Consider the following 23,013-nt stretch of genomic DNA (forward strand, 5'->3'; position numbering starts at 1 on the left):
TGTACCAGAAGCTTCAAGGTGCCTCTGCCTCATGGATGCTCTACATATGGATCCTCACTTATTGATGTGGGAGAGTTTGCCCAAGGATTATGAGATTCATGTTTTATAATTACTATTCTTGCTATGCCATCTGAGTAAACATCTTTACTAACAACGAATCATATCTATTGTCATCACTGTTAATGGGAAATATACTGGTCAGTCAGTGTGATAACTTCCATAGCTACAAATACGCACAAAAAAGAAAGAGTCTCTACCCTTAAGGAGCTATTAAGCAATATTTTTTTGGCTTATTGAAGATAGGCTAAATAATTTTATTTCATATTTTAAATATTGTATTCTTCATTATTAGATTCTTAGTATGATTCTTTGAATATAGCATTGAATTTAGCTCAACATTTTGCTATTATTGGAAAGAATTGTTATTATAATACTGAAATAGAGTTTTGTTTTGTTTTTGAAGTCCACTTTTGTTCCTTTCTCAATGAAATTTTACATTCTAATTTTGTTTGAAATGCTTTTTCTAGTATTGATTTTAGACAACATTAAAGGGGAACTGAAAAAGCAGAGTGGGCGGGAAAGAAGTTACCCATTAGAAAGAATTGTGACTATGTCTGGAGAATGAGAGATGGCTGGTCTGGAGCCCTTCCCCAAAATGGAGGTTCTGGGAAGAATGTTTTATCTTTGTATATTAACTTTTTAAAGTAATCCAGTTCAGTTCAGTTCAGTTCAGTTAAGTCCAGTGCTCTATCCACTCTGCTAATGGTTTCTGAGTTCCCTAAAATACTCTAAATTCCTACACCCAAGTTATGTGTCTAGGTCTGAACAACTACTACCATGAATAGGTTGGAATAATGTAATATATCTGGAACATCAGGTCATCAAATAGAGTTTTCAGGGTTACTAGATTCTATCTTCTGTCTCTATTCCTTTTCTCTGAAAGCACACTTTATTTCATCAACTACTAGGTCAATGCACAGTTATCTTTGGGAAAAATCTAATGCCATATCTATGTTATAGTTTCTAACAATGAAATCCTTGGAGTTAAGAGAGTTGATTCTCAGTCTTTCACATTTGGTGACAAAGAATCTCCGTCCTCTATTCATTACTCCTTATGAGCTTTGTTCCCATTACAAATAGTAATTCTTGACAATAGGTTGAATAAATGAAACTACAGAATTTTGCTCATGTCCCTAATTTCATGGGGTTGGTTCTTAACACCAGGTTGAAGTCTGGCTAAATAGAGTGCTTGACCGAATGACTGCTACACTCCGCCATGAAATCCCAGAGGCTGTGGTGACATATGAGGAAAAGCCAAGGGAACAATGGATTTTTGATTATCCTGCACAGGTACCAAACACCACTACTGACTGTAAACCTCAGTCATACTTTCATTGGTTTACATTGTACTGTTGTGTAATCTTTCAAATCATAAATGTAGAGACAGATATGTATCTTTGCTGTGAGGAAAAAAACTCATTTCTCCCATGCATTTCATCATATAAAAGTTGGATGGAGTGTTGTTAGGCATATTTATAGAGGAGATACTTGTTTGGTTAAGAGTTACATTAACAACAGCTAGAATTTATGTAAAACTTTCAGTTTAACAAAGTACTTTATATCTATTATCTGATTTTATCCTCACATCAACTCAGGGTTCAGTTTGTAAGTGACTGAGTTCAGATACAAACTCAGGTGCTCTTCATTCTGCATCTGTGATCTCCACTGTGCCAATGATTTTTGATATCCCTCTCAATATTTAGTGAGTTTTACATTTAGCAAGACATACAATGTGATGTAAAGGAAAAAGACTGTACCTGGGATTCTAAGAGACTAGGATCCTGTTCTAAAACACATTAGGTATGGGTTCCAGTGGTGTAGAAAATAAGCTCTCAAAGCCTCAGTTACCTAATCTATAAAAAGAGAATGATCATACTTATACTACTTACCTCTCAGTGAAGAAACCACTTTATAAATCTTGAAGTGCCATAAAATATGAGCTTATACAATAGTTATCTTCATAGGTGTATTGTCTATATACAAAAAAAATTGATACATAATGCTTTTTAAAAAATATCTGTTTAATTATTCCTGAACTTATCATTTGAGCACGTGGAATTGTTTGGGGGACTTTTTCTTTTCAGATTGCTTTAACATGCACACAAATATGGTGGACAACAGAAGTTGGGATGGCATTCGCGAGACTAGAAGAAGGTTATGAAAATGCCATTAAAGATTACAATAAAAAACAGGTACACAAGCTAATCATTTTCTGTTGTGCATCTTGTTGTAGCCACTTGTTAGAAATTAATGGTACTTTCATCTCACTCTTTCATTGTAATCTTGGGCAAATGACTTTAACCCTCTCTGAGCCACTGTAAAATAAAAGGTTTGGATTTTTCTTAATTTCAAAGATTTTTTTCCAGTTCTAAATGCTATGATTAGTCTTCTGGTCTTGTCATTTGTAGTGCTTATCATTTGCATATCTATAACTAGTATAGGGATAGTTAGGTCACACAGTAGATAGCCAATAACACTCAGTGTTGGACTCTGAAGGACTGCTGCTACCTTCCTCTCACCACCTTCTCAACCCCAGATGAGAAAAAAAAATTCTAGTTATGGCTCTGATTATTCAACTCTTTTAGCATTCATTATATTCTGATTTCTATCATTATCTCTTTGTGACTTCTAGGACTTATATTCTGTTGTGACACACATAGTCTTAGCACAATGACAGGCAAAGAGTTAGACTTCCCAATTATTAGTTCATCAACTGATTGTTTTATTGGATAGCATCATATGATATTCTGTGGGAAAATGTCTTTGCTTCCATAGATCAGTCAGCTAAATATACTGATTACACTTCTTATTGGGAATTTAAGTCCTGGAGATAGAATGAAGATTATGACAATTTGTACTATTGATGTGCATGCAAGAGATGTCGTTGCTAAGATGATTTTAGTCAAGGTAGGTGTTTCTCTTCATCTTTCCTCCTCAGAATTGACTGGGCAGGTCTTCAGAAAATTGGGGATCATACTATAGATGTTAACTGGTTCAGTAATGTACAGGGTAAGTCATAATTGCCTAGCCCTGTGATGGTGAACCTATGGCACATGTGCCAAACATGGCTTACAGAACCCTCTCTGTGGGCACATGAGCCCTTCTCTCCAATGGAGGGGAGTGGGGCACAGCACACAGCCTGAGAAGTGGGATAGGGCCTGGCATGGGGTCCCTAAAAGGTCATAAAAGGTTCGCCATCACTGGCCTAACCTTTACCACTCTTTTACTTTGGAACCAACACACAGTATTGATTCCACAATGGAAGGTAAGGGTTTTTAAAAGCAAAAAACCTAAAAATGAAATGAACTTCCAAGAGCTTCATTTGAATACCAAATTACAAATAAAGATAATAAAATATAACAATATAGGTAATTTCAGCTGATTCCTTGTTGAATGCACAGTATTTATGTGATCAATTTTTAAGTACCATGTTAAAATTACAGCAAATTGCAAAGTAATTTAAATAATTATAATTATAGCAAAAATACAAAGGCATTTAAAAATAAGTGTATTTAAAAAAAGCAAAAATGTGATAAATTGAAAAAAATTCCCCCAAAAGGCAAAATTTACATGATTGTAAAAAACTTTTTTTTAAAGCCTTACTTTTTTTTCTCTTAGAGTTGATATTAAGTATCATTTCCAAGGCAGAATAATGGTAAGGGCTAGACATTTGGGGCTAAGTGACTTACTCGGTCACAGAGCTGGGAAGTGTCTCAGACTAAATTTGAACCCAAAATTTCCCATTTCCAGGCCTGGCTCTCTACTCACTGAAACACTTAGCTGCTCCCAGCTATGAAACATCTTAAAAGATGAGTTATTTCATTCAATATTGTTCCAAATTATAAAATACATTTTGGTATAGTAGAAATGACACTAGATTTCCACTCGGGTCTGGATTCAAATTCCCGTAGTTCCATAATGCTACCAGTGATTTTGTTTTTCTTTCCTTTTCAATGGGTAGAGAAAAGAGAAGAAGAGGGAGAAGATTCAGAATTAAAAATAGAACTGAATTTTAAAAATAAAATCTATGGTCTATATAATCAGGACTAGACTAGGAAAAATGGATCCTTCAATGGGCTTGTTTAATATTCAATCTGATAAAGAAAGCCTTTTTATAAAAAATTTTGTGCATTTCATGCCAAATGATTTTTCAAGGTGTAAAAATGTATAAGCTTTATTACTAAGTCAATAAACTTAATTATCTTATCTCAGTTAATTTGAAAATGATCAAAAATTATTCTAGACCTTGGAGTTATAATTATTGGGATGGAAGCTAGTAAGAAGGCAGAGGAAAGCACTTTAAAAAGGGGACAATAAAGCCTTAAGGAATTTAGTCTTCAGGCTCAGACCTAGTGCCCAGCTTTGCTCTTTCCTGAGAGTTATTCAGTTATCATCTATCTTCCAAATCTCTGGGTCTCCAATTCATGGTAAAATAAATTTTCCTTTTTTCCTTGCTCCTCCTTTAGGTAGAAAATTCTCAGGCTTTTACGTGGCAATCTCAGCTTCGACATCGTTGGGATGAAGAAAAAAGACATTGTTTTGCCAACATTTGTGATGCTCAAATTAGATATTCCTATGAATATTTGGGCAATACACCCCGGCTAGTCATCACACCACTCACTGACAGGTTTGGAAGATGCAATTGCTTGGATTTTCTCAAAGGGCTAGAGGAGATAACCAATGAGATCACTTCGTTTGAGGGCTTAGCATCAGGCAAGGTGTCGAATAAAGCTATTTCCTATTCTTAAGACAGTGATGGTTCCACTGTATCCTAGTGAGACTGGAGTAGTAGGTATACATCAAATAAGACAGGCATGCTTGACACAACTTGACTTCCCTCACATCAACAACCACTGCAAAAATCTCCAGTAGTCATTCTTAAACAGCTGTTTAAAAGCTACATGTTTTGTACTGTTCCTTGAAATAATATCCAGACTTAAAAACCAGAGTATATATAGGTATACTTAATGCATGCCTATATCTTGACTATTTTGTTTAGTTCTTAGCACCATGTTTTATTCTCACTACATGAGAACCAATTGAAGGACATAGGGATATTAAGCCTAGAAGAAAGAAGATATAAATAAGTATATGAGAGCTGACTTTCACATACTTAGGAACTGTTATATGGTGGGTGGTCTAGGCTTATTCTGCTAGGCCCCAGTAGGAAAAACTAATAGCAATTAGTAGAGCTAGTTTTAGTTGTGTTAATTTTAATGTAAGGAAAAATTATTCTCAATTACAATAATAAAAAAAGGACTACCTTAGGAGGCAATGAGTTCTATGTCACTAAAAGTCTTCAGACAAAAGGCAGAATGATTACTTTGTGGGGTATGTTGTTGAGGAAAATTTTGTTCAGAACTAGGTTGTCCTGGGTGGCCTCTGTGATACCTTCCAACTTTGAGAGTTTGGAGACTACAAAGGAAAAATATCCATGGTGCTACACTATGTCAAATCTAATTTTTTGGGGGGTGCAGTTAAAGCCCATTTTTCTCTTGTGGACTTCCTTAGGTAGTAGATTCTTTTAAATATTGCCTATTGTGATTTGAGGAAGACATCATTATCACTACTAAAGAATATGAATGTTAAAATAGGCTTTATGTCAAGAGAATTTTAGATAACCAAAGGTCCTATTACAGATGCTACATCACCCTCACCCAATCCCTCCATCTCATTATGGGAGGAGCTCCTGCAGGCCCTGCAGGGACCGGAAAAACAGAGACCACCAAAGACTTAGGCAGAGCATTGGGCATCATGGTGTACGTCTTCAACTGCTCGGAGCAAATGGACTATAAGGTGTGTGTCCAATTTCTGAGATACCTGCTTTTCTTAAAGGGAAAATTCTGCAGTAACTGTAGAAGGCTGTTTTAGGAGGTGCTTATTCCCAGAGCTGAGCAGTATGTTATATCCTTTACTCCCAATGTGAGCATTTCATTCTGGACAACCTGAGAGCTGAATGGACAACACGAATGGGAAGAGAATGAATGTTCCAAGCTTGTTAGTTACAAATCTAAGGGACACGTGCCATATATTGTCACGAAACTACAATCCTTCCTATGGTGTCTTAGCTCCATTGCAAGTCAAACATGATAATGGTGTGCTACAATATAGTAGATTTATGTCAGTCTCGGTATTTTCTCTTTATATGTGCCATGTAAGTGAGGACTGAACATCAGCCTGTATACTTTCCCCCCCACTCTGCCCCTTCCCTGTGGAGGTGACATCTCCCTTTTGGAGAGTATTGTATAAATTATCATCTCAATATAAATTATCTGCCCTAGTGAAAAAAAAAAAACCCTTTGTGCTAATTATTATACATTGTTACCTTCTAAACTACTATTTGTTCAGAGGAAGATAGTTGGGTAAAATGTATTACTAAGGCTGAGTTGAATGACTTACTTTGTTCAAGAAGAAAGGTCAGTTTTGAGATCTTTCATAAAAAAGGGGGGGGGGAGTCCCAGGTGATCTTGACCAAAATGAGGTTTAACTAATTGCCTGTAAGGTGTTCAACCAGGATTAGATCTGAAGAGGATAACCCTGGGAAACTTCAGACTTACTGAGTCTACTCCCATCTTGAAATTAATTTTCCCTCTGGATTTCCAGAAAGTCTGAGACATCACTGTATATAATTCTCATTTTAGGAATATAGTTATATTATAGGAATATGAGTGCAATAGAATAAAGAAAAAATTCATTAGCTTGGAATAATGCCTTACTGTTGGATCTCTCTGTGACTTACTCTTTAGATATTTTCTAATGTTACAATATTTTCTAATTATGAACTTCTCTAGTCCTGTGGAAATATATACAAAGGATTGGCCCAAACAGGGGCCTGGGGATGCTTTGATGAATTTAATCGAATTTCAGTTGAAGTCTTATCTGTGATTGCTGTCCAGGTATTTCCATTATCTGATTTTCTTGTATAATTTAGAATAATGTACCAGTATCCATTATTGCTTTATTATCTCATAGGGCATGCACACACATGTGTGATATACAGGTGTATATATATATATATATATATATATATATATATATTTATTTACAAGTGTCTCAGTGGAGACAGATATGTATATATATTATGTCTTTTTGATTTTTGAAAATCAAAAAATTTTGATCATAATTTTGAATTAGCATCTCATCAGGACAGGAAGGAAACTCCTGGAGTTTATGCATGAGAAATTTCCTTCCTAACATCTCCACTAATCAGGTGAAATTCCACTTCAGCAGCACATTTTGTGACATAGAGTCCTTTTAAAAAACTGTTGCCTAGAACCCCAAAAGATTTCACAGCATGTGCTAGAAGTAGAACCTGAACCCAAGTCCTCCTAACTACTGCTGGCTTTCTCTCCACTATCAAGAGGATTGTGCAACGATGAGTTTTTTAAAAATGTGGAGGTAGATGAATGAATCATTTTGCCAAATTCAGAATCCTCTCAAGTTAGCAAAAATTAAGATATCTTTTTTCCATTTAAAATGCCAACTTTCAGAAGAAAGGGCAGGACTAGGAGTGGAAATCAAAATGCTGGGAAATACAAAGCTGGTAATCAGAACTCTGAATATGAATGGAATGAACTCATCCATAAAATGCAAGGGAATAGCAGAGTGGATTAGAAACCAAAACTCGACCATATGCTGTCTACAAGAAACACACATGAGGAAGGTAGACACACATAGTGTAAATGTAAGCAGATGGAGCCAAATCTATTGGGTATCAACTGAGAAAAAGAAGGCAGGAGTCACAATCATGATATCTGACAAAGCCAAGTAAAAATAGATCTAATTAAAAGAGATAGGGAAGATAATTACATCCTGATAAAAGGCAATATAGACAATAAGGAAATATCAGTATTCAACATGTATGCACCAAATGGCATAGCATTCAAATTTCTAAAGGAGAAACTGGTGGAGCTCAAGGATGCAATAGACAGAAAAACTATACTAGTGGGAGACCTGAACCTAAAAATCAAACCAAAAAATAAATAAGAAAGAGGTAAGAGAAGTGAATGGAATCTTAGAAAAATTAGAGTTAGTAGATATGTGGAGAAAAATAAATGGGGACAAAAAGGAATATACCTTCTTTCTAGCAGCACATAGTACATTCACAAAGACTGACCATGTACTAGGGCATAAAAACATTTCAAACAAGTGCAAAAGAGCAGAAATAACAAATGCAAGCTTCTCAGATCACAATGCAATGAAAATAATAATTAAAGGTTACATGGAGAGGCAAATCAAAAATTAATTGGAAATTAAACAATACCATTCACCAGAATCAGTTAAAGAACAAATCATAGAAACAATTAATAATTTCATTGAAGAAAATGACAATGATGGAACATCCTTTAAAAAGTCTATGGGATGCAGTGAAAGCAGTATTCGAGGGGGAAATTTATATCCTTGAATTAATATATTAACATACTAGGGAGGGCAGAGGTCAATGAACTGGGAATGCAAATTAAAAAAACTAGAAAGTGAACAAATTAAAAATCCTCAGAAGACGACTAAATTAGAGATCCTAAAAATCAAAGGAGAAATTAATAAAATTGAAAGTCAAAGAACTATTGATTTAATAAATAAGACTGGAAGTTGGTACTTTGAAAAAAAACAAATAAAATAGACAAAGCACTAGTAAATTTAATTAAAAAAAGGAAAGAAGAAAACCAAATTGACAGTATCCAAGATGAAAAGGGAGACCTCACCTCTAATGAAGAGGAAATTAAGGCAATCATTAAAAACTATTATGCCCAAATATATAGCAATAAATATGGCAATCTATGTAACATGGATGAATATTTACAAAAATATAAATTGCCTAGATTGGCAGAGGAAGAAATAGAATACCTAAACAACCCCATATCAGAAAAAGAAATTGAACAAGCCATCAAAGAACTCCCTAAGAAAAAATTCCCAGGACCAGATGGATTCTCAAATGAATTTTATCAAACATTCAAAGAACAACTAATCCCAATATTTTACAAACTATTTGACAGAATAAGCAAAGGAGTTCTACCAAATTCCTTTTATGACACAAATATGGCACTGATTCCAAAGCCAGGCAGGTCAAAAACAGAAAAAGAAAACTACAGACCAATCTCCCTAATGAACATAGATGCAAAAATCTTAAATAGAATACTAGCAAAAAGACTCCAGCAAGTAATCATGAGGGTTATTCACTATGATTGGGTGGGATTTATGCCAGAAATGCAAGGATAGTCCAATATTAGGAAAACCATCCACATAATTGACCAAATTTACAAGCAAACTGACAAAAATGACATGATTATTTCAATAGATGAGGAACAAGCCTTTGACAAAATACAACACTCATTCCATTGAAAACACTAGAAAGCATAGGAATAGAAGGATCTTTCCTAAAAATAATAAACAGTATATATCTAAAAACATCAGCAAACATCATATGCAATGGGGATAAACAAGAAGCCTTCCCAATAAGATCAGGAGTGAAACAAGAATGCCCATTATCACCTTTATTATTTGACATTGTACTAGAAACACTAGCAGTAGCAATTACAGAAGAAAAAGAAATTGAAGCTATTACAATTGGCAATGAGGAGACCAAGCTATCACTCTTTGCGGATGATATGATGGTCTACTTAAAAAATCCTAGAGAACCAACCAAAAAGCTAGTTGAAATAATCAACAACTTTAGCAAAGTTGCAGGATACAAAATAAACCCACATAAGTCATCAGCATTTCTATATATTCTAAACACATCTCAGCAGCAAGAATTAGAGAAATTTCATTTAAAATCACCCTAGACAATATAAAATACTTAGGAATCTATCTGTCAAGACAAACACAGGAACTATATGAACACAACTACAAAACACTCTCCACACAATTAAAACTAGATCTAAACAATTGGAAAAGCATCAATTTCTCATGGGTAGGATGAGATAGCATAATAAAAATGGCAATCCTACCCAAATTAATTTACTTATTTAGTGCTATACCCATTGAAATACCAAAAAACGAGTAAAAACACCGCTGAAAAGCAACTGCTTGACTACAGGGTTGGAGGAGATAAGACTGAGGAGAGACTCTAAATGAACACTATAATGCAAACTCCAACAACAGGGAAATGGGTTCGAGTCAAGAACACATGTGACAACCAGTGGAATCATGCGTCGGCTATGGGAGAGGGAAAGGCGGGGGGGGGGGGGGGGGGAGGGGAGGGGAGGAAAAGAAAACAATCTTTGTTTCCAGTGAATAATGTATGAAAACGACCAAATAAAATAATATTTAAAAAAAAAAAAAGAAATACCAAAAAACTTTTTTACTGAATTAGAAAAAGCCATAACAAAGTTCATTTGGAAGAACAAAAGATCAAGGATTTCTAGGGAAATCATGAAAAAAAAATGCGAAGGAAGGTGGCCTTGCAGTCCCAGATCTCAAACTATACTATAAAGCAGTGGTCATCAAAACAATATGGTACTGGCTAAGAGACACAAAGGAGGATCAGTGGAATAGACCTGGGGTAAGTGACCTTAGCAAGACAGTCTATGATAAACCCAAAGATCCCAGCTTTTGGGACAAAAATCTACTATTTGATAAAAACTGCTGGGAAAATTGGAAGACAGTATGGGAGAGATTAGGTTTAGATCAACATCTCACACCCTACACCAAGATAAACTCAGAATGGGTGAATGACTTGAATATAAAGAAGGAAACTATAAGTAAATTAGGTGAACACAGAATAGTATATATGTCAGATCTTTGGGAAAGGAAAGATTTTTAAGACCAAGCAAGAGTTAGAAAAAAAATCACAAAATGTAAAATAAATAATTTTGATTACATCAAATTAAAAAGTTTTTGTACAAACAAAACCAATGCAACCAAAATGAGAAGGGAAGCAACAAATTGGGAAACAATCTTCATAACAAAAACCTCTGAAAAGGGTCTAATTACCCAAATTTATAAAGAGTTAAGTCAATTGTACTCCAATTGATAAATGAACATGGGACATGAATAGGCAATTTTCAGTTAAAGAAATCAAAACTATTAATAAGAACATTAAAAAGTGTTCTAAATCTCATATCCAGAGAGATGCAAATCAAAACAACTCTGAGGTATCACCTCACACCTAGCAGATCGGCTAACATGACAACAATGGAAAGTAATGAATGTTGATGGGGATATAGCAAAGTTGGGACATTACTACATTGCTGATGGAGTTGTTAATTGATCCAACCATTCTGGAGGGCAATTTGGAACTATGACCAAAGGTCATTAAAAGATTGTCTGCCCTTTGATCCAGTCATAGTACTGCTGGGTTTATACCCCAAAGAGATAATAAGGAAAAAGACTTGAACAAGAACTTCATAGTTGCACTCTGTGGTAGCAAAAAATTGGAAAATGAGGGAATGGCCTTCAATTGGGGAATGGCTGAACAAATTGTGGTATATGTTGGTGATGAAATACTACTGTGCTCAAAGGAATAATAAAGTGGAGGAGTTCAATGTGAACTGGAATGAACTCCAGGAATTGATGCAGAGTGAGAGGAGCAGAACTAGGACATTATACACTGAGATTAATACACTATGGTACAGTCGAATGTAATGGACTTCTCCACTAGTGGCAGTGCAGTGATCCTGAACAACCCAGAGGGATCTACAAGAAAGAACACTATCCACATCCTGAAGAAAAACTGTGGGAGCAGAAATACTGAAGAAAAACAACTACTTGATGATTTACATGAGTCGAGGGGGATATGATTAGGAATGTAGACTCTAAATGATCATCCTAGTGCAAACATCAGCAACATGGGAATAGGTTCTGATCAAGGACACATGTAAAACTCAGTGGAATTGCACATCGGCTCAGGAAGGGGTGGGGAGAAAGGAGGGAGAGAAAGAATATGATTCTTGTAACCAAAGAATAATGTTCTAAATTGACTAAATAAAATTTTCAAAAAGAAAAAAAATGCTAACTTTTAAACTAGATTCTTTCCAATTAGGTAGTTTTTTCCCCTAAAATTTTGAGAATTATTTTTGAGAATTGAGGCATGCTTTATGTTTGTTTTTCAAAAATTTATTTTCCTATGAATTGAATCTATCAGGACCAGAAGTTTTTTCTTTGGTAATTCCTTCACAGTTATTTCTATTTCCTTTTCTGAAATTAGTTTGGATATATATTTTTTTTATTTTTGAAGATATTTCTTTATTTCTTTTGTGGTCTCAGTTTTATTAGCATATAACAGTGCATAATCGGTTCTGACTTTTTTATTTTGGTTTTGTTCTGATTTCACCTTGCTCATTTGCTATTTTGTTGGCTTTCTGCCCCTTTTAAATCAGATTGGCTAAAGGTTTATCAATTTTATTAGTCTTTTCGAAGAACCAGGTTTTTGTTTTATCATATCTGTAGTTTTTGTTTCTAGTTTATTTTTCCTATTTTTAATAAAAATCTCTTCTCAAAAATAAAATAAAATTTAAAAAATAAAATGCTACCTTTTTCTTCTTATGTAATTTTATTCTTTAGGTAAAATGTGTCCAAGATGCAATTCGTGCCAAGAAAAAAATGTTTAATTTCCTTGGAGAGACTATAAGACTCATCCCCACAGTGGGCATGTTTATCACCATGAACCCAGGTTATGCGGGACGGGCAGAATTGCCAGAAAACTTAAAAGCCTTATTCAGGTACACATGCAGATAATAATGATATTAACCTACATTGGTTTGAACAGTATGATAGTTCAGATTCATCAACCATCAATGCCCTCTTTTATGGATTTCTAATCTCCCCTTCTCCACTGGCATTCTACTTACAAGTAATCCAGGTCTCTCCACTTCCCCCTGCCCACCAAAGCCTCTCTTCAACCATATGTCCCCTTGAGCTATTGTGTTATCTTATTCTTCCTTTTAACTACTGAACTTCTTGAAGAAAAAAAAAAACTATACCTGTTTCTTTCACTTCTACCTCATCCACTCATTTCTCAATTCTTTAGATCCTAGAGATTCTCTAACCCCTACTGCTATTAAGATTGTTCCTTCAAAAACTGTCCAAGATCTCTTTATTTCAGTCTTCCTCTAGATACTATCTTTTCCTTTGACTTCTAAGCCATTCTTTCCTGGTTCTCTTCTGATTCCTTTTCTGGAACTTTTTTCTTATTCTATTCCCTAAGACTCTGTTCTTTGCCTTTTTCTTTCTAGAATTCCCTGCTCAGCCATCCCTTCTCAAGACTTCGGTGTGATTTGTCTCTAAGAAGATTTAGGTCTGCAACTTCAACCTCTCACCTTAGTTCTTGACCCATGTCTCTAATTGTCTATAGTCACCTAAAACTCAATGTGTCTAAAATTAATTTTTAATCTTTTCCCAAAAACTTGATTTTTTTCTGATATAACTTTGAGTCAGTGATATTATTCCTAATATTTCCTCCCTCATCTCCCAAGTCTTTTGATTCTATCTCCACCACATTTCTCACAATTGCCATTGCATCTTTTATATATCTCTCATTATCACTGAAATATAGCATCAGCTTCCAAACACTTTTACCCATTTCTAATTCTCCTCCAATCTGTCATTCACATTGCAGTCAGATTAATTTTTCATACATAAAAGTCATAAATCAGAAAATGCATAAAAACCCTGAAATAGATTCCTATTGCATTTTTAGGCTCTTAAGTCTCAAATTCAAAGCCCTCCACAATCCGGTGCTGTCTTAACTTTCCAGATGTATATCATACTATTCTCTTTTACATCCATTAAGCACTAGTTGGAATAGTTGCATTGCTGACCCTATCATATATGTCTCATGCTTGTCTGCATCTGTGCTTCTCTATTCACTCTGTTACCTATGCCTTGAATGCTCTCTCCTATTCCTAATTATTATTTTTTAAAACCCTTACCTTCTGTTTTAGAATCAATAATTGTGCATTGGTTCCAAGGCAGAAGAGCAGTAGGGCTAGGCAACTGGGGTTAAGAAACTTGCCCCCAGCTAGGAAGTATCTGAACTCAGGTCTTCCTGCCTGAGAGGCTTGGTGCTCTCTCCACTGAACCACCTTGCTGCACCCCAGTACTTGTTATTTAAGGCCCAACTTCTTATCATATCTTCCATACAACTTTCCCTAATCCCCATAAGCCATAATTATCTTTCTCTTTCATATTTCAGATAGAATTTTTACATACTTTATCCTTTTTTTAATGAATTACTTTGTTTTACTGTATTGAGTATATGGGACTAGGAAGAGAACAAAAAAATCTAACAGAATATATTTCTTTCAGACCCTGTGCTATGGTTGTCCCTGACTTTGAACTTATATGTGAGATCATGCTTGTAGCTGAGGGCTTTCTGGAAGCAAGACTGCTAGCAAGGAAGTTCATCACTCTCTATACCCTCTGCAAAGAATTACTTTCTAAGCAGGTATGTTTCTTCATGTTATGTGTCAATTTATGAAGTTGACTGGTGGGATAGAGAAGAAGAGATGATTAGTTCATGTCCTGAATGTTCCATACTTGACAATTTGTTAGCCTCTGTTTCAATTTGTGGTACCAAACAATACTATGGGGAAAATTCTTCCTACACTTGTGGGGTTCTCCTGGGTTTGAGCAGTCAGTCAGCTAGCCCTGCAAAGGAAAGCCCTAGTGAGAAATGGGTAGGTATTAAGAAGTTGTCACAGACCTAGGAAGTGCCTGAAGAAATCTCTGAACACCGGATCTTCTTTCTCCAGGTTCTCTATCCACTGAGCCATCTAGCTGTCCCCTAAAGGAATGAATCTTAACAGTGACTTGCACTGAGCTAATATAATATAGTCAGTTCAATGTGATGTTCTATCAATGCTTGTTGAATATAATAGATATGGAGGTATTGATACCATTAATAACAATGAAATTTTGCCAGACAGTTTTGGTTCTAAGGAATCCTCAGCTTTCTTTTCCCTTCTTAACTTAAGGTATAAAGAATTTGGCTAGGTTGATCATTTCTACATGTAGGGGGTAGGCTGGCTTTAATGGGAACTCTTTTGCATGACTTCTAGTATTCACAATAATGAGGCAAGGAGCCCATATATACCATAAGAAGTTCTAAGACATTGGAATCCTGGGAGATTTGCAATTGGACATGGGGATTAGGTCAAGTTAGTATAAACTAAGAAAAGGAAGAAAAGAGAGGGAAAGCTATTTATTTGTACTTGGGTGGTACCCCAAAAAATCACATTTACAAATTTAACATGAAGTAAGAATGAACAAAGACTTATTTGGTTTTGTATGGGTGGGTGTGTATTTTTTTTTAATCTGGAGAGATTGGCTGCTCAATATGAATCAAGAATGTGACATGGCATCCAAAAAAAGCTAATGCAATCTGGGACTGCATTAAGAAGGAAATAATTTCCAGGTATGAGGAGGTGATAGTTCCACTGTACCTTTGCCCCTGGGTCAGACCCTATCTGGTTAATTGTGTTCCATTCTGGGCATCATGGTTTAAGAAGGACATTGACAAACAAGATAGTGAAAAGGGGTCTTGAGTGGAAAGTAAATTACAGTTCTTGGTTCCTTGAGCAGAGAGCAGAATTAAAGCAGTCTGATATAGTCAGCTTCAGTCTACTGAGCAAGAAATACTGGTACTTCAGGTACACTCAGTGGAGACAGGCTCGGGTGATCTATTCTAGGCAGAGAGCTAAAATGCAAAAGCCAGTATTGAAGTAAATCCATCCTTAAGGGACTGAAATATCCATGCTAGTCATTGAGAGAATGCTAAGAGGAAACTGAATGATTGATAGGTTTTTGGTGGATTTTTTTGTTTGTTTGTTTGTTTGTTTACCTTTTCCTATGTGTTGAGAGATAGTTTTCCCACCCACTCATCACTTTTTCTGGGGAGTTTTATATTCACCATATATCACCTCAAGTGACTATACTCACTTATGTAGGGTGGAAGAAAATGATTTTACTATTTAATTATTTTCTGAAATATATACTATTTTATGTCATAATTAAATACTTTTGCTATTAGCTTGGTAGTTTTTGTCTGATATGATATTATTAAACTGTTCAGGGTTTGAGATGTGATTTGTAGAACTGATTACACAAAATAATATACACCGAACCTGAAAAAAAAGTAGTGAGGGTCCCAAGAACCATATTCCTAAAATTTGGAGATGTCCTATTGCTACATAGACATAAGGGCTTCTCTTGGGTTTTATCCAGGGTGGCAGCAGCCTGCTTGCAAGAAGAATAACCAGTGAGAAGGGGGGGGGGGTGGGAGATAAAACAGAAGCACAATATTTGTTATAGTTATGGAGTACATAGAAGTGGCCATTATATTATGCTGATGTCCTTGATCATGTCTTTTGGCAGGATCACTATGACTGGGGATTGCGGGCCATCAAGTCTGTGCTGGTAGTAGCTGGCTCCCTAAAAAGAGGAGATCCTACCCGGGCAGAAGACCAAGTCCTCATGAGAGCACTGAGGGATTTTAATATCCCCAAGATAGTGACAGATGACTTGCCTGTTTTTATGGGACTTATTGGAGATCTGTTCCCAGCTCTAGATGTTCCCAGGAAACGAGATCTAAATTTTGAAAAGGTAAGGCTATTTCTAGACACTCAAACACTAAGAAATCTTGCTACAACCAGGTATAATCATGCCCTTCATTTCTATTTTCATGGTTTATCAGTTTGGTTTATTCCTATGACCTAAGTGGTATGTGCTAACATGGGGTCAAATGATTTGTGTCTAATTTCCTGATAGTCCACATTTACCCATTCACTCATTCATTCATCAACTATATGAAAGCAAAGTACTGTCCTAAGTACTAGAAATTCAAAGCTGAAAAATCATAACTTCTGTACTTAAGGAGCTTGCCCCAGGAGAATTAGATATGTATGCAAGTAAATACTATGCAAGTTCAAATGAGAAAAGAGCAAAGGAGGGGTCAGAGTGACTGAAAGGTTCAGAGAGGGAAGGATCCTTTTTATGTTGGGGAATCAGGGAAGGTTTCCTGGAGAGTATGGTACCTGATCTAGAACTTGAAGGAAGGTTATGTGGAAGGATTCTATTTGAGAACCCAGAGTAGCGTGTACAAATATACACAGTTAGGAAAGGGAAAGGATGAGACTGGAGAACAGTAGTCCAATAAATATGGAACACAAACTGAATGAAGAGGAGAAATATAAAATAAGGTTATTAGTATCAGACTGTGGAATAATGTACTAGGAAATACATATCCTAGGTGCAAGGGACTCGTTGAAGATTTTTTGAGCAGAAAGATGATTTCAAGGTATCAAGAACCTTTTCGTTTGGCATATTTAGTACTTTGGCATTGGGTTGAAAGTGTAAATGGAAAGAGGAGGACCAAGAAGCAGAAAAACCAGTTAGGACACTATTACTACAATCCAGGTAAGAGGTTATTACTTGAACCTGGCATAGGAATACAAAGGATGGGAAACACAAAAGGTATTATGGAGGTGTAATACCTATTATGAAGGCTTGCTAAGGACTTGGAAATCTATTAGCAATGAAGAATAGAGGTGTCAAAGATGGCATTGATGTTTTGAGTTGAGGTCACAGTAGGAAAAGGAAAGTGTCGTCATCAACAGACAGGGAAGTTAGGAGGAAGAACAGCTGATTTTCAAAGGAATATTATAATATTGCCAGTATTTCTATTACTACTATTTATATAATACATTTAATTTGATCTTCACAACTATCCTAGAAAGTAGGTGCTATTATCATTCCCATCTACAAGATGGGGAAATTAAGGCAAACCTGTTAAAGAGACATATCCAAGGACATACAGCTAGTGTCTAAGGCAGAATTTTCAGACTCAAGTCTTCATGAGTAATGGACTCCTGATCAATTAGGCCACCTAGCTGCCTTATATGAGCTGTTTTACATATTTTAATCTCCAAATTCAGTTTTAATTTTGAGGTGTCAACAGGTAAATATGTCCAATAAACAGTTGGAAAGGCATTTGGAATTCAAGTCAAAGATTGAAAATGGAGAGAGAGAGATATGGGCAATCAGTCACTTGGAGATAATAAAGATATGGGCAATCAGTCACTTGGAGATAATAATAAATGCCAAATGAATGAATCTCAGGGCAGCCAGGTTGGCTAAGTAGATAGAGAGCCAGACCTGGAAAGACAAGTTCCTGGGTTCAAATCTAGCCACAGATACTTCCTAGCTTGCCATTTGCCTGGCCTGCCAGTTGCCTAGCCCTTACTTTAGCTCTACTGTCTCGGAACTGATAGTATAGATTCTAAAAAAGAAGGTAAGTTATTTTTTAAAAGAAAGAAGAGAAGGAAAGAAAAAAAAATGAATGATCTCAACAAGGAAGAAAGTTTAAAAAGAAAAGAGGGTTGAAGAACAAAATCTTAGCGACAAGTTCTTGGGAGCTAACGGGTTTAGAACCAGAGAAGACAGAAAAGTAGCTAATTGGATAGTAGGATAACCAGGCAAAAACAGTATTAAGGAAACCTTTGGAGGAGAGATAATTAAAAAGGATATCATGATCAGCAGTGTCAAATTCTGCAGAAAGATTGAGGAAGGTAGATTTCTCAATCCGCCATTTGGTAAATCCACTCAATCTACCAAGAAGCCATTTGGCAAATAGAAGGTCATTAGCTAATTTAAGGAGTTGTTAGGTACAGAAGCCTGATTGCAAGAAGCTGACAGAGAATGGGTATTAAGAAAGTGCAGGCATCTCACAATAGACTCCCTTGAAAGCCAGAAAACTCATGAGAACCATTCAAAATCTACGATAGCCCCAGTTTCAAACCTTTTCTCCCATTGTCTACACAAATAAATAAAATTACCAAAACAAAACAAAGACCCTCTTTGGTAGATCTGCTTTGTCCTAATTTATGGAATAGAAAAATATAGTCACTACATATCTCCTTAGATTTTCTTTTTACTCCCTATATATTTTTATGTACATAGTTATTTATGTGATGTCTCTCCCATTAGAACAAAAGCTCCTTAAAAGTTTGGATAATGATTTTTCTTTTCTTTGTATCCCCAACACTTGTCTGGATTCACAACAAACATGGTTATAGCTTAATTTATATTAGTAACACTTCAGGTTAGTGTCTTCCTGAAGAGATTTTGGAAAGGGGGTCCTTAATAAGTTCTAGAGGACAACTCAGGATTGGGCTATTCCTTGGGAAGATCTCCACAGATGATCAATCTTACCACTTTGTGGTGAATTCTCATATCCCTTTTACTTCCTTTTCCACAAATTCAGAGGTGGGAGGGGAGGAGGGCATTGGCATGTCCCATTTGAAGATTACAGCATCTTGTTACCAATTTATTTTTTCTCTGGGATATACAGAATAGTACCACTTCTCAAATGATCTTATGTGGTCTTTGTTTCATGCTTTGCCTCTTGATTAAGGGAATACCTACTTTCTCTACTATCCATCCCAGATCATTAAGCAGAGCATTATTGAGTTGCAGTTACAGGCAGAAGATAACTTTGTGCTGAAAGTTGTACAGCTGGAGGAATTACTGCAAGTGAGACACTCTGTATTTATAATTGGAAATGCAGGAACTGGTAAATCCCAGGTAAATGGGGCTTGGGGAATTGGATTTTTTTATTATAGCAGGGCTTCCCTGCCTCCCTCTTCCCTCTATCCCATCTATGCCTTTTCCCCTCTTCCTTCCCTTTTTTTTCTTCTGTACAACTGGAGTAGATATGATGGTAAGGATAAAGGATCCCTTTGTAATAACAGAATAGGATTTTATTTCTTTTTCCACTTGTCCTCCCCTCATTCCCCCACACACACCAAGGCAGATCTCAACCCTCAATTTTTGCATTCAGTATGAAATGGGGGTCTATGACTGGTGGGATGGAGAAGGATGAGGGGTTGGGGTGGGGCATTCTAGATTAGGGTCCAGAGAATCAAGAGGAGGAGATAAATCCCTATGAGAGTGGGTAAGGAAGGATAAATCCATTGTGGCAGCATACCTGGGACAGCTTTCTTTTGTTAGACATGGTATGACTTATTGAAGGGATCACATAGGTCACAAAAGGAGAAAAGCCCATTGTTACTGTTCCCTAAAATACTAATCCTCTTCCCTCCCCCTGCCCTTGAAAATCAGCAGAGAATTTCACAAGTCTTACTCCTGGTACCCTCTTCTGGTTTTTAGTTGCCATCACCTCCCACTTTTCTATGACGCCCAAATCCCTTTTCACTTATAGAAAGAGTTCAACCCTTTTCCTTATTAGCTCAATGTAAAACTATAATAATCTTATTTTAAAGAATGTAAATGGTAATTATAAAGGCCTAGTTGACCAACAAGTTTTTTTGCTTATGTCAATTCATGAAATAATCGACTAGTGTAAAGATAGATTGTGATCTATATTAACAAAGTGAAGACTCCCATTGATTGTATAATATATGTGCCCACCCGGGCACTTAACTACATACATAGCTTGTGAGTGGCATGTGATCTAAAATCTGGCTTCCCTTTGTATAAAGCCAAGAGCCATACTTCTAAACCATTCACCAATATGCCATTTTGGGGGTGGAGAGCAACCAGGTCTCAGGAGACTCATCAAAAGTGAGTGCTCTTTCTTCTAGTCTCTAAAAGGGATATATTGACATATATCTAAGTCCCTCAGATATTGGTAATCTAGGGAATGAAAGGTTCAGAAGAAAAGTTGTTTCCCTGAACTCTAAGGTAGCCATTAGCTTACACTCACCAATTTAATTACTTCTGGTTTAGTTTTAACATCATTGTCATTTCTGGACACAGATTCTTTACTCTCCTCCCACCTCATACTCCCCAGGTCCCCTGGTTCTGGAACTGAACTCTCCCTTATAGCAAAAAACAACAGTTAAGCAACTGGCAGAATTCATATCCTTCTCTCTGCTGTAAGGTTGGGTATCACAATTACTCATATTTCATCTTCATCAAATCACTATTTATAATGTTTCAGCCATTACTTATATTATTTCTCTGGATTCATTTACCTCATTCAGTTCACATAAATCATCTGTTCCTCTGAATTCATTCTCTTCATAATTTTGATGGTGCAATGATATTTTACTGTATTCATAAGCCATAATTTGTTCAACTTCACCAATGAATGGCTTCCCACTTTGTTTCCAGTTTTTGCTACCATAAAAAGTGCTATATGCATATTTTAGTATTTTTCCACTTGTGGATTATTAGCCACAAATTTTTAATTCTAGATTGGCTTTCTTTGCCATCTAGTACACCTCAATATGACCTCCCCTCATCATGTGTGTTTTGGAAACCAAATAGAAGAAGAAAAGTTAAACAGTTTTCAAAATGGCATACAGACCTCCCAAAAGTTAGGTGTTTTTTTTTCTTTTTCTTTTTTTTTAATTTTTAAACATTATTTTATTTGCAAAAGTTAGGTTTTAATGATTCAGGATTATCTGTTAGTTGGGATTATCCATGCCCATGCTCTCTTGCATTGGTGTGGATTATGACTTATGGGTATCTGTTAAAGGATCTTCTTACCTTTAGTCATTTCCTGGAGGTGAATCCTTCTGTCAGAATGTATAAGACAAACTAGGATGTGGTTCAGTGGCATATTAATCACATCCATCATCTCTTCTTTACAGGTTCTGAAATCCCTCAATAAGACCTATCTGAACATGAAAAGAAAAGCTGTTGCAGTGGATCTTGACCCAAAAGCAGTCACATGTGATGAACTTTTTGGCATCATTAATCCTGCGACAAGAGAGTGGAAAGATGGTAAAAACCAAGGAGTCACCTTCTATTAACTGCCATCTAAATGGCTACATTTACTGTTTGTTATATGCACTATGGAGAAAAATGCTATGAGTACATTCAGACAGAGATCATTCAATACAGCTCTGAATGGCTTTCCCTGTTTTCTTATCCTTTCCATCCTTAATTCAATCTACAAGTATTTACCTAATACCCTTTATGTTCCAGGCACTGTGCAAAGTATTGGGAATTCAAAGAATACATATAGTAACAACAAAAATGATAATAACCATCACAACAATAAAATAACAATAGCTAACAATTTATATAGTGCTTACTATATGCCATGTACTAAGCTAAGTGCTTTAGGATTATTACCTTATTTGATCCTTACTACTCAATGAGGAGAGGTAGATGCTATTATTATCATTTTACAAGTGAGGAACTCAGGCAGAAGTTAAGTGACTTTCCTGGGATCATATATAGCTAGTTAGATGCTGAGGCTAGATTTGAACTCAGGTCTTCCTGACTCCAGGTCTAGCACTCTATCAACTATACCACCTTTACATCCTACTGGATAATTACTACATAGATAAGAGAACTGAAGATAATTTGAAAGGAGAAAGAAGCCTAATAGCTAAGGAGATCAGGAAAGACTTCCCAGAGAAAGTGACAACTTAGCTAACTAAGCTTTGAAGGAAGTAAGGATTTTAAGTTTCAGAGGTAAATGAGTTTGGAATGAATTATAGGCATGAAAGAAAGCCTGTACAAGGCACTAGCAGGAAATAAATGTTCAGGGAACAACAAATAATCCATTCTCTAAGGCTATTCTCAAATACTACTTCCACAAAGCTAATCTTCCCAGTTGGAAGTTATTTCTCTCTCACATGATCTCATAGTACTTTATCCCTGGAAACTTATTATGTTTTAATTGACATTATATTTAACTAATATAACTTTCTGCTAAAGCACAGGAAAACTAGATGGCACAGTAGATAGTGTGACGGGTTTGGAGTCAAGAAGATTCATCTTTGTGAGTAGAAATCTGGCCTTACTCTGTATGACCCTGGGCAAGTTACTTAACCTGGTGTGCCTCAATTTCTTCATCTGTAATAAAAACTAGAGAAGGAAATGGCAAACCACTCCAGTGTTTATCATTGTTTTATCCTGTAATTTTCTCTTAGCCCACATATACAGTCAGCTCCCAAATCTTATGGTTTCTACTGTAAAAATGGAGATTTGAACCCCAGACTTCAATCCCCAGAAGTCCTTGGCACTTCCCAGAATGCTCTA

At 36.0% G+C, this 23,013-nt stretch overlaps 1 protein-coding gene across 4 annotated transcripts in view; it reads left to right on the plus strand.

Moving 5' to 3' along the window:
• The window catches only part of DNAH17 (dynein axonemal heavy chain 17), a 233,706-nt gene that overhangs the window by 114,928 nt on the left and 95,765 nt on the right, over positions 1–23,013 (plus strand). For 3 of the 4 annotated variants that reach the window (XM_003340283.4, XM_056817399.1, XM_056817400.1), the window contains 11 exons: positions 1,225–1,350; positions 2,145–2,252; positions 2,836–2,967; positions 4,527–4,687; positions 5,700–5,856; positions 6,852–6,956; positions 12,562–12,719; positions 14,305–14,443; positions 16,372–16,599; positions 19,441–19,578; positions 21,612–21,744. In XM_003340283.4, coding sequence (XP_003340331.2) covers positions 1,225–1,350; positions 2,145–2,252; positions 2,836–2,967; positions 4,527–4,687; positions 5,700–5,856; positions 6,852–6,956; positions 12,562–12,719; positions 14,305–14,443; positions 16,372–16,599; positions 19,441–19,578; positions 21,612–21,744 — 1,585 coding nt within the window. The remainder of the gene's footprint in view (positions 1–1,224; positions 1,351–2,144; positions 2,253–2,835; positions 2,968–4,526; positions 4,688–5,699; positions 5,857–6,851; positions 6,957–12,561; positions 12,720–14,304; positions 14,444–16,371; positions 16,600–19,440; positions 19,579–21,611; positions 21,745–23,013) is intronic. The other variant, XM_056817398.1, reaches the window with a different exon arrangement.

This window comes from Monodelphis domestica, chromosome 2 (assembly GCF_027887165.1).
Source record: "Monodelphis domestica isolate mMonDom1 chromosome 2, mMonDom1.pri, whole genome shotgun sequence".
Lineage (NCBI taxonomy): Eukaryota > Metazoa > Chordata > Mammalia > Didelphimorphia > Didelphidae > Monodelphis > Monodelphis domestica.